General features: G+C 38.4%; 1 protein-coding gene across 1 annotated transcript in view; it reads right to left on the bottom strand.

Moving 5' to 3' along the window:
• The window catches only part of pth1r (parathyroid hormone 1 receptor), a 101,890-nt gene extending 91,761 nt beyond the window's left edge, over positions 1–10,129 (bottom strand). The window contains exon 1 of the mRNA XM_035431473.1: positions 8,780–10,129. Within this exon, the coding sequence (XP_035287364.1) occupies positions 8,780–8,854 (75 nt within the window). The 5' untranslated portion in view covers positions 8,855–10,129. The remainder of the gene's footprint in view (positions 1–8,779) is intronic.
• Positions 10,130–13,359: the final 3,230 nt, after the last annotated feature.

Below are 13,359 nucleotides of genomic sequence, written 5' to 3'. Positions count from 1 at the left end.
GTTTAAAATTTTGCTTAATCTTTACATTACATTACCTGATTAATTTCAATGATGTATAAAAGTTGACGGGCAGTATTTGAAATAATTGAATTCTGGCCTTCTGGTCTTGTGTCCTGGTCTGCACTGAGCATTACAGGTTGTAATATTCAACCATTAGCTTCTTCTACATTATTCTTTGAATGATCAATGCTAAGAAACCCATTCATGTATTTATTCCTGGAAAATAAACCACAATACAAGCAGTTTCCTGATAGATCCTGCAAAGTGATATTTTCCTTCATCAGCTCTGTTGCTAGCAGCTGTGATAGGGCAAAGCCATTCTTCATTATAGTTTGCAGATCAGAGATTTGTCCATTTACTCTGGTACCAGCAAACAAGTATAACAGCGACTGCAATCACAACACCTACCTAGGATTTTAATATGTACCCTCACACACATAAGCATGCACACACTCACGCAAACACACACACACACACAAAACACATAGCCTAGTTCATGATACAACTGTCATGGCAACAGTGATGTGCCGAATAATACTGCAGGCTCAAAAACAAAAGGCTTTGTTTAAAACATTTTAACAAATAAAAAACTGTGCTATCTGACAATTCCTATGACTGCCAATCCTTCATTTGGCCTTACCAAATTGACCAAATCAGCTGCCTCACATTTGTTTATCTTGAAGGACATGCATATCCAATAATGCAGGCTGACACGTTTTTTAATGCAACGTATATCAGTGTCCTGGATGGTGCACGCTATGTTGTTGAGAAATAGCTAGTCCTCCAGGGGGATGTAAGTTTGCTTGTCTGCACTACAGAAAGAAACGGAACCATGCACTGCTTTCAGATTACACAGAGGAAATAACTGCAGGCGTGGTTACAACCATAAGAATGGAAATGTTCAAAACTGAAAAATGCCTAATCCATTTGTCCTTTGATTTAAAAAGTGCAAATGTAGACATTATCATTATTTTTGATGTCAGGCACAAGCATTTTTTCCCATGTCTCCAATCCCTTACGTTTTTAAAGATAACACTATCAAGCTAATATGCCTACTATATACATTGCCAATAGTAAGAAGCTTGAATACCACTGCAGCCACCTCGGTAAATAAATTAGCTATCAGTGTTCTAGAGCTAACACAGGGCTAGTAGAATTACAAATATCTTGGCAGGCTGCCTTGCCATATATATTTTAAGTTGCCGACAATTATTGATAAGAAACCTGTCAGTCATCAGACTTCTTATCAACTCCAGAAGATGTTCCAATCATGCACTGGAACAGTGCACTTCAGCTAGTGTGGCAGACTGCAAATCACTCTAGACCATGGATAATCAAATGTGGACCTCAAATCTAAATCTGGCCCTGATTTTCTTTTCCCCCATGTAATGAACTGAACTATTAGTGCTATTGATTGGCCAGACTGTATTCACACCTGACTCCCAGGTAAAGGGAGGGTGGAAAACCAGCAGTTCTTGGACCTCAGGGGCCATGCTTTGAGTAACAGGGCTCTAGACCTATCAACTATTTTTTTTTTAAATATGTTTTTAAGGTATTTTTCAGGAATTCAAATAAATCTTTTTTTTATGTTGATTTCTTGACAATGTGAATATAAGTCTATTTTCCTTTAGGTAATCACATTTTTATGGTATTTTAATGTGTTTATTAAGACCAAAATTTTTATATTGCACTTTGTAGCTGAAAAATGATGCTGACCTTCACAATGACAAAGCAAGTCCTACCTTAAACACACACCCACACACAACACCCCCAACAGTCTCACACACATGCACACACACACACACACTCCAACGTTAATCTCCAGGGGCTCTTGCACCAGCCATGCATAGTTCCTTCTGCGCAGAGCTTCAACATTAAGCCCATTGAACACAGCAGAAACCGGGATCTTTAAGCTACAAGAGGATTTATGTGCAGCTGATGCAATTGCACTCTGGGTAAGGCTATAGATTTTTCAGCCTTTCAAGTTCAGTCTCGCCTAATCACCACAAGGGTGGATGATTTTGGTTTTCTAAAGGAAAATGTATAACTTGTTTTTCTCTCATTCTTTCTACTGTTTGCAGTCAACTCTCCTTCCCAATTGGACACTGATAGTAGCTCTACTTTTTGATGTCAGATTTTGGAGCTATTTCCAAATAGTTGGCATGATAACTTAATATGACTTCTCTCTGGACCTTTTCACAAAGCACATACAATACAAGAGACCTATACTAAAATGTGTCACAATCAAACAGTTTGATTCCCAGTAAACGAGCCACACGTATCCTAAATGGACCACCAGACGTACATGAAACGGACTAGAGAACCCCCTCGAACAGCCTTACTTTTTAAAATGTACTTGTTTTCTCCCAATTAGAAATGCTCAATTTAAGTGTATTGGTGCCATTGCTGAAACCCCTTCTTTAAATTCATGAGAGTGCAGACAAGCTACCCTCTCTTCTGAGACATGTGATGACCTTGCCGTTTGACCCTCAAGCCCAAAGCCTCAAAAGTCTAAACAGCTCAAATCTCTCTCACACAATTGTCTGTCTGTGCCAGCCAAGCAGACTGAACAATATAGAAGACCAATTACCTTTGAGAGACATTAGCCTTGACTCAGTCAACACAAAAGTAAATGCTCATCTGCACAAAGATTTTAGTAAGCTTAATGGTCATTTCAAACTATTTTAAAAGTGCATTTAGATTTAATAAGTTTAATCCTATAACTCAATCTTACACATTACCATCTTTTCATCACTAAAAAGAGAACATTGTTCTGATAACAGTGTGCTGAGATATAAAGCCCAAAATTAAGGACAAAGTCCCATAATAGATAAAGTGCTGAGCTCCCCCTTTTTCAGGGGTTGTAGGTTTACTTTCTCAAGTTGAAATTGACATGACCTCATAGCACAAAAGAATCGCACTGAATTATCTTTGACCGCCAATGGCTTCAAAGTACTTTATTAAACACTCAAACATTTAGTCTTGCCATCACATGCGCTTTCAATAATAATAAAAACTTAATCAAATTAAGTACTTGTTTTGCAAGTACGGGAAGGAATTGTTCATTTGCGTTCGCTGTCAATTACCAATATTTATGGTGTTCAGCCTTGGAGCCAGGGGCCAAGTAACATGGGAGTCATTAAGAAGACATAAACGGAGTCATAAGGCTGACATTAACTGCTCACCCAGGGCCTGGGCTCTCCAGGCTGGGCTCCCTTTCAGAGAAACACTATATCAGGCTGACACTGGAGACTCCCTGCCCAGACAATAAGCTGTGTAGAACGGGGAGAGACGTGCAGCACCCGAAGACACATTGCTGTGACAGTACCAGGTACAGAAAACACACTAGGCCAAACAACACTGGTGAATGTTGAAGAAGAAAAGGCCTGCAAATTATGTAAAACATGCTTTCTGTTCAATGTATCCCCTGGGACTAAAAGCAGCCAGAGAAACGTCTTTAATTTCAGGACTGACAGGAAGTAATAAATTGTTGGACTATTTTTCCTTTTTTTCTATTGTAGACAACAGCTATGGTTTTGACTGAACACTGCCGCTACCCATTCAACTCCTTTTACTTGTCTTGACCCTCTCTAAACTCCTTCACTGTTAAAAGTACACTCTTACAATTTTCTTCAATTGCTTCAATTTCAGAACCCAGGCAGGCACACACAGACACACACACTACAGAAATTAGGGAGTGTTTTTTTTTTTTGTACCATACGGCAACAGTTACTCGTTCAATGAACTAATTTCTCTTCTCCCAGCAAACTCCAAGCAAATTTGCTTCAGTCTTTAAAATCATTCCACACTTCACTCTTCTGTCTTTTTGCCTTGGTTCAAGTGGTCTCTTGTACTCACTCTAAGTTTGATTACCCTAGTGAATTCACCCTGAACCACCCCATGCTCCAGTTCATTCAAGTTTTAAAGCAGCATTCCTTTTGCATCTACTGTACTGAACTACATGTAGCCTACATTGTTCTGTGTACTCTATAGGATACTGGTATGGTAATGTCTGTTATTATTTTCTAAAGTCTGCAAAATGCTTAACTTTTAGTCAATTTATCATTTTGCAAATGTGAAAAGTATGATGCTACAGTATATACACATTGAAAAATGTTAAATTTGCTTAAATTATTTTCTTTTAGTTAATTAATCATAAAACCATTACAATCACCTTGAAAATATTAGGAATACATTATATATGAACCTAATGAATAAATCAATCCTTGACAAATTAATTATTTATTCAGTGACCTTAAAATAGTGATCTGCTTGCCAAAATAAGTGCAAACTGGTGGACAGACCCAAAAATACAAATCTACTAAAGAACGTGTTCCAGTCAAATGGGAGTAGTTTCAGCATAGACTCCAGAATTGCTATCATACAAAATCACCTCCAAAAAAACCACATTCCCGTCATTTTGGAAATTTTTTTCCCATATATACCCTATACATTTCTTCATAAACATCAACCATATATGCAGATTTTGCAAAAGGTATTTCTTAAAACTTTTAAGAAATTAAAAAATTTATGGGAGATGAAATATTTTAGAAGAAAACAGTTTTTTCGCAATATGTCACAGCAAAATGAGATATTTTCCATTCCTTCAATCTTATTGTAATTCTGATGGTGTTTGGCAGATGGCAAGTTTCTTGGAATGGTGCTATAATTTGACTCAATGCAAATTAAGTGAAAGTGTGGCATCTTCACAGTAAAATCTTCAGTGCTAATTCAACTATAACAGAGTCTATATGAGCCCAATAGCAGTGTTTGCCAAACAGGCTTTACTTGGGCAGACCGTCCAAAATAATTAAAATGCACTTGCAGACGCATTTTTATAATTTTCTGTTTTTTTAGCCATCCAAGACAATGCCATCCTAGACCGAATAACTAGCAATCACCCCTCACTCTACCCCTCCCATCCCTGTTCATACTGCTTGTGCAAGAAGGGGATGTAGGCTCCACAATCACACATGCTCTCCAGAGTTGCCATGTCATTTTATAATATGCAACTTCCTGCTTTTTTATTCCAAAGTCGCTCGAAAAAGTCAAAAGTTGCAGGTTGCCTATTTTTGGGCTTGTGTTTAAAAATCTGGGTGATAGTTTGGAAATGTAACAGGCGACCATGTTTTTTCACATTTCTGATTATTGATTATTACCCCCCCCCCCCCCCCCCCCACACACACACACACACACACACAATCACAATCACAAAACCCAATCTTTCAAAATGTTCTTCTACAAGCACAGACAAGGTAAAACTTTCTCCTTTTCTGCTTATTGTGTAATCGTTCTCAGACTTTGGAATTCTATGAATTAGCTAAATCAGCAACTGGGCTGCCTTGGGTGTGATGCAGTGCACTCGTAACGTCACCAATTCTAAAAAACAGCAAACTTGCCGAGGCCACTCGTCAGAAAGATTAAACTTTTCTTTTCTCTTCATACTGTCACAGTTAGGAAGACAGACTAACTTTAGGTCAGGTTAGACTACAAATTTTTAATGTATTTACTCAATAGGTAAGCTGGAGGGGAGGCGGGGGGTAAACCAATAATTAAATATTAAAGGTGACATGTAAACCATTTGTTTGTCATATCCATTAAATATATGTAAAATATTGAATATATTGATTTTCATGAATTTATTCTAACATACGTAATGGACCATTTTTGTGCCAATGGGTCACAGAACATTGCCACCCCCACCCACCCCCCCACCCCCACCACAGACTGCCACCACAAATACATTTCAGACCTATGAGAAACACTGCAATAGGGACCATATGTACTCTGTAAGAGTTGATTTGAAACTTAACATTTTACTGTGTTGCACGTGGTTCCCAAAATCACGTGTTGATGCAAGACATGTGAAAGGGGGGGATGGTATGTGAAGGGGGGGGGGGGGGGGGTGCGCTTCAGGAAATGGCAAAAATGTTGCAGTTTGGGAATCTCCTGTGTGGGAAGATGGCTTGTCAAGTTTTAAAAATATCTGATTCACAACTCCTGTTCGGACAGCTGGCTGACTGTACCCCACTATCTTCACTGGTCTATAACAGTAGTGCCCCTTCCATTTAAAGGCAGTGAAAGCTTTGCTATGTATGTAGATATGGTTGATCCAGTGAGCCAGGTCTCAGTTCTTAGGGAATCCTAATTTCAACTATTAGCTATTCTTTGCTCTCTTAACTATTAGTACACACCATTACTGTGTACGCACAGTTAACCCTGATGCCATTATAGTCATTGCCTTGAAATGAAAGGGTCACTACTGTTGCACACCAATGAAGATAGTGGGGTAACAGCCAGCCAGCTGTCATACAGTACTCCATTTGCAGTGTACAGTACATCAGTACACTTATATATTACACCACATGAAAAATCATTTTAGATAAGCATGTAGGCTGAGTATTCAGCTTTCATTCATTATTTAATCAGAAAGACCAAATCAATTATTGTGGATCAACAACAGCAAGTTCTGTCATGATTTACATAAACAGATTTGCCTTTCTTGAATGTTCCTGAATTAATTGTGGCTCAGTTGTCACGTTCAGTAAAGCTTAAAAACGGCTGTTCTCAAGCAAAGATTGCTGATTGAAGCGGCTGCCAAAATAGTCACCCACGGACAGCAAGCTGACTGCAAAATGCCCAATATCTGCAAAAGGCAATGCATTTATCACGCTGCAGATCTGGATCAGTAGCAAAGGAAATCCACTAAAAACCTTGCTGCTGGACCAACTACACATGTTCCAACTATGTCTTAACACTGTTTTCTACTGTCCGTGCTGTCAACACTCTGAGCCAGCATTACAGGGCTGACTGTGGTGCTGTGATGAACCACATTACTAGGGAAGCACTGTACCTCAGCACTCTGCCTCACTCAGTTGAAAGCATGACGCATTGGCCTACAAATACCAAACCCAGCTTAATTCACTCACTGCCGCATAGTCACTGTACACGTAACCACTATGATGGGCCTGATAGCTAAGTATTTTTATACCCAGTACACAGAAGCTATTCAATCTGTCCAAAGCTTGGGTCTATCCTTAATGTTGACTAACATTTTGAAGCACCCTTTCATCCCTGGTTAAACACAAACAACATATTGCCTTCGGAGCCCCAGCTTTTGTTTATGTATTTTGTAAGCAATGAATATAAAGAAAACTTAGATACAAAGGATCTTTGGGAACTGAGATCAGGGGATTTAAATATATCAGTAAAAGTGAAAACCACCTCAAACTGAAAAGGTAAAGGACGGAGTTCCTGTGTTGCATGCAGGCACCATGATCTGAAATGTGAAGGAAAGTAGTCCTTTTCCATGAGAATTAGATGACTTTAACAAGCTGTACTTAGGCCTCCTGCAGCAGAGCAAAACCTTCCCAATCTGAGCAATAAAAAATAAAGTAAGAATAGTTAAAGATACTGATTGGACACTGATTATCATGCGAGATACTGATTCTGTTTTAGAAATTCCCAACCAATGAATGAACATGGTTACTGTTAGCATGGTAACAGTAGCAACTCATAGTTTAACAGAAACTCATTACCAGAAGGGATATCTGACATGTAACACTACAGAACATTTCCGTATAATGTTAATGATTACCACAACAGAAGAACCTGGAGCTTGCTAGGTATCAGACAATCAACTTATGAACATAACAGTGTGCCTTGCTAAATTGAGCAGAAACGTCTTTTTTAACGGATTAAATCATCTACTGTCTGCCTATTTACAGTATAAACTCATCCTCAATTTATGACTTTTAGAAGAATTTACTTGTGATTTCTGGATTAGGCAACTCCAATATTTTTATTAGGATTTCCATAGTGTATACATATTTGAATTAAATGGCAGCACTCAAAGGGATAATGTTCAAAAGCCATGGAATAGCACTGTATGTAGCATATGCAAAATGTTTCTATTTCCTTGAGGACAAACGTTCAGCTACTGTATTTTTTTAATACAAAATTAAATTAGCCTAAAGTAAAGTATGCTTTCTTCAAAATGTTTCACAACTTGGAACTTTGTTCTATTTGATAGTTCAAACACATATGGAATATTCCCCGACTCTTTTTGATTATCAAACAATAGATTTTAATCATAAAAACACGCATGCACACACAAAAATTACACAGTTAAAAGTTCAGTGCTGAATCAACAATGATATAGAAGGCGATATTTAAATCTGATCGAGGGCATTTGATCCATATTCGATTTCTATCAACTCGCCTATGTTGAAGTTGAATTAACATACATGTTCTACTGTGTAGCATAATACCAATGTTTCTACAGGGAATACTGAGCATCGTCTAAATGCCACCCTGACCAATAGATGATCTCCTTAAAATGCTGAAACAAAATTAAATAGAAGTACCTGTGTAACCAAAATATGAGCAAAAAGCAATACATACATTTATTCGTTCTTGATTCGCATTGGACAAGAGTTGCAACTGCTTAATTGCCCATGTGAGAAACGAGAGTCAGTTCCCTGTCATTGAAGCGTTCAAACAGCTGTACATAAACCAAACAAGCTATTTTCCAAATATAAGTTATAGATGTTAAATTTCAATAGCCTATGGTTTTAATGCAGAGCTACAATGGTGTGCATGTTAAACGTAAAAAATATGGATTCTTCAGTTCGAAAAAACGTCTCTACCAAACCATTTATAAACAGCGAATACATAGAAACACACTCAGATTCAGGTAGGCTACTGTGAACCTTCCACCACCCTTCAATCTTGACGTGGGAACATGCCACATGTTCGAATAGAAAAAAGGGAAACTTACCAAACCGTAGACGCTGCTCAGGATCGAGCAACATAGAAGAATGCCCAAACTGTTGAACAGTAGAGTGGATCCCATAACTAAACCTCCAAGATCCGTTATACGAAAGCATACAGTTTGTCACTTAAATGTGTTTTCTCAGACGTTTTCATCCACTCAAATCGGTGCCACAGAGCTAGTCATTTTTAATCCATCTGTTTCCCCATAGCGTAGCGGATTGTGGCTCGTAAAATTATATATAAAAATAATATCTTGGCTTCCCCCGCTTTCAAATCTGTAACGCATTCAAACTGAGCTCACTCTCTTTTTTATTTCCCTGCATCTGTCTGTTTTTTCCCCTTTTTTCAGAAATTACATCCACATGTCAAAACTATTTATGTCCCGCTCGCTCTGCGGTGGGAAGTTCAAATGATTCTTTGTGGAGAAGAAACCAGCGCTTTATTTTTAGTTCTTTATATTTTCCCCCGGCCGTATTTTTCAAAGGATTTTCCCTCTCAAGTTTGTAAATTGTTTCTCTTAAAATAAGGAAAATAAAACTTGAGTCGCGGGGTGAACTGAATGCACATTACACAAAGCATAACCTATATATGGTTGAAATAAACATGATAATTACATACGATGTTAGCTTGTCTCAGAGCTGCAGTAAATGAGAACCATCTCGGAAGGCGTATTTCATCTGAAAAAAGATTAACGCATGAGAGTTGATTGATTATGCACTCTTGTTTCACCTAACCTCCTTTGGAAAATGTTTAATAAAAAGGGTCCATCTGAACATCCGAATCATGTTTTTGTAGCCTCCTTGTAAGCGCACAACTTCTAACAGCATTCAGTGTATTCGAATTACCTCAATGACAGTCTTTATTTTAACAGCATGAGCAAGTCTAAGTAGCTATATAGGCTAATCTAAGAGACAAACTAACGAACTGATTGCCTGCTCGAGTTGAGAACCTAAGCAATATTTTTACACGCAAATTACTTTCTTAATGGATAGTTTGGTCACTTTGAAACCAAAGTTTTAAAGTTGAGTCATTTTTAGATCTGTAGGAGGTGCCACTTTAATCATGGTACGTATAGGCTACGTTTCCTCCCTCTCGGTCTTTATACGTCTTGCTACGTTCAGAACCAAAACAATCACTACGAATGGGGATGCAGATAGACCGTGTAAAATCGTAAAACTACCTCGTGACGTATGCTACCAACTGCAGAAATTAATCGGAAACTTGTGTGCCATAATTAACGCCTATTCGACTGAAATATAAAGACGCAGCCTTATCTCAAGGCAAATAAAGTCGTATTTCTTCTGACTTAAGACGGCTTCAGCGGTAAAAGATGACGGCTCCAAGCGACTCTGTACGAACTGAGACGACAGAACAGAGGCAGGCATTAGAAAGAACCACGATAGCTTCTGATTGGCCCACTTCTACATATAGAGTAAGCCACGAAGCGACGATTTCCCACCCCCTCTACAAATTCACCCTCCTAACAGTTTTTTTTGGACATGTACCCAGAATTTTCTACATGTACCCAGAACGTTAGTTTTAGGTTCCAGGGGATGCATTAATTAGAGAGGCTCTCACAACGTTGTCCAAAGATTGTGGTAAAGTTTGGGGAAACGTTTCCAGAACACAGCTTTTGGCCAGGTTTTTAATTATCCAAGACTGTTCCTTTTGTTCTCCTAAGGCTATCGAACTTATTTTTTATTGAAACATTTTAACTTAGTCTAACGTATTTCACACAATGTTGGGTTATTGAAAGGTTATATAGAAAGACATACTGCAGCCTACAATATTTCTGTAGGCTTTGGTAAAAACTAACAGTGGGCCAATAGGTTTCTGTCAGATAGCAACACAGGTGTTTTCAAAGAGGGACGCTTCCTCAGTTAATTAAGCAATTAACAATTCATCATGCTTGGGCTTGTGTACAAAACTGCTGGGCAGGCCGGATTGTCTATAATTATGGTTAGCATGGCTAGAAAGTAAGACCACTGTTACTTTCAAAGGGGGAGATTGTTGGAACAGATTTTGTGATCAAGACAGCTGAACTTGCAGATGATCATGAGGAATATGGCAATGCATGTGTACAGTACAGTAGACAGTACTGTGATGCAAAGAGCGCAGGCAGTGGAGAAAAGTGATATGATAAGAGAAATCATCCTTCACCAAGTTCCTGAAAAATAAACATTTGTGGCTCATACATAAATAAATCTACAAGTGTGACTGAAGTGATTGTAATGTAATATAATGAGCATTTGGTTTCAACAGTGAAGGGTTCTGGCAGTTCCTGGCATTGATCGGGTGCCCTCATCCCCTTAGGAGACAAGGTCAGTGCTAAACACTGAAAGATTCTGACTGATCATGTTTACTACACGTTTCAGCATTTCCGTGCTTCTGGGAGTGATGTATTCTAGGATGAGAATGCCCCTATCCACAGAGCATGTGCAGTCATCCAATGGTTTGATGAGAATAACATGCTATCCATGTGCTATGGCCTTCTCAGTCACCAAATCTGAACCCAATCGTGCATTTATGGAGGACTTTGTAACAACATCTGTGGTGGTGATTTCACCAGTGCATGAGCTCAAGCATTGTGGAAGAATGGTGCCACATCACATCCTCTCCTGCAGAGTTCCAGATAATGGCTGATTCTTAGATTCTGCACCATGGTGGATTCAGACTGTTCTGGCAACATATTGTGGCCCAGGGATCTTTTAAATGACTTCACATCGGTGTACTTTTTTGCTAATACCTGTGTGCCTGTATATTATGTTGAAAAGAACATCATACTAACAGTAAAGTATGGTAGCAGTTATGGGGCTGTATTACATCTACTGGTTCTGGACTTCCTGTTTAGGTCAATGGAACCATGAACTCCAAAAACCACGAAACCTTTGGCCAAAACCCAGCATCCCTCTGGCAGAAAGCTCAGACTTAGCTGCAAATGTATTACTTAATATTTAAGTAAGACAATGATTCAAGCATACCTAAAAAATCAACAAAGAAATGGTTGACTCACCATAGAATTACTGTTTTGTAATTGCCATTTCCAGTCTCCAAATTACAGAACCTAGTCAGAATGTGTGTTTTGAATTGAAGTCCACCAGCAGAAAGTAAAGCATCTGAAAGATTCTGAATGTTAGAATGTTAGAAAAATAATAATAATAATAATTTGCCAATCTCATGGAACACTATTTAAAATGAATTATGAATTGAATTACGACAAGATTATGCTTCGATCAACATGATCTTCCCGTTAGCACATTTTCTGATTGGTCAGGTGGTGATGTCTTCATGTGGGTTAACCTGAACAAAACTGCTCAGGAGCAGGTAAGCTTTGCAGCATAAGTGACCATGGTTATTTAGCCCGATCAAAAGAGAGCAACTTGCATGATGCCTGAAACTCTAGCTAACCCACTAAGTCTGGTTTGTGATACATGTGATACTGGCCATAGCTAATGTGATAACCTTCTGGGCTATCAGATCAAGTCCATGCCTGTGATGATAACCTTTACCACCTGGAGCACTCAGGAGCCTGAGAAAGAAGTAATTTCTGTAATTTGGTGTGTCAGCAATAATAATAATAATAATAATTATTATTATTATTATTATTATTATTATTATTATTATTATCATGAGCATCAACACCACTTACAGCAGTAGCAGATTATTTGCCACAAGAAGTTTCCAATTTATCTGCTAACCAAGCACATGGCTGTTTGGTTTCAGCCATTTGGCATGAGCAGGGTATATGGTAGCACAGCTACTGACAATGAATGATAGAGATGAATTACAGTACCTAATTTACCTGAATGAGTCATATACAAATTATTAAAATTATATATGATTAAATTTATAGATGACAAAATTATATATGATTTATTGGGAATATCCCTTCCTATAATTAGTTCTCCAGATATTATTCAATTTCTACTGGAGGATTGCTGTATCATTTGTTCTGAATAAATTAATGAATCATTGCATTTATATAGCACTTTTCCGAATGCTCAAAGTGCTTTACAGAGATGAGTGGGAACTCCCCTCACCCACAACCAATGTGTAGTTCTATAGCTCTATGTCAGTCCAGCACGGACAGAAAATCTTCATGCATGATGAAGGTCCCGAAACGGGTAATCTATTATCAGCCAAGATGATTAACTCTTTACTGACGGTAGATATAGACATAAAAGTCTATATAAAGGCACAAAAGGCTGAAATGTAAGTCATTCATTCACAGGTTCTATTTTCTGGCACCTGTCCTTTGTTGGAGGGCAGACAGATCAGCACCCTAGTGCTGAGGGCTAGTCAAGGATCATTCGTCCCTTTCTGTGATCGATGATACCTGTAAATTGGTGAGACTACAGTCACTCTGACCTTTACTTACAACTTTGTGATTCTGGTTTCCCTGGAGTGGCCAACCAAACAAACAAGCGAAAACCAGAAACTCTGCAATGGCCAATTACGTGAGAGGGACTCTAGAGGAGAAAGGCCCTTTTTCAAATAGCAGGGCCTTCCCAAACCATCTAGCTTAGCCAGTTTCTTGTTATAGAACTGTTTTCCCACCTAAAATGCACTCCCTTTGGAGCTTTT

Source organism: Anguilla anguilla, chromosome 8 (genome assembly GCF_013347855.1).
Source record: "Anguilla anguilla isolate fAngAng1 chromosome 8, fAngAng1.pri, whole genome shotgun sequence".
NCBI classification, from domain to species: Eukaryota; Metazoa; Chordata; class Actinopteri; order Anguilliformes; family Anguillidae; genus Anguilla; species Anguilla anguilla.
The sequence above is the reverse complement of the archived record's forward strand: the minus strand, read 5'-3'. Positions and strand labels throughout refer to the sequence as shown.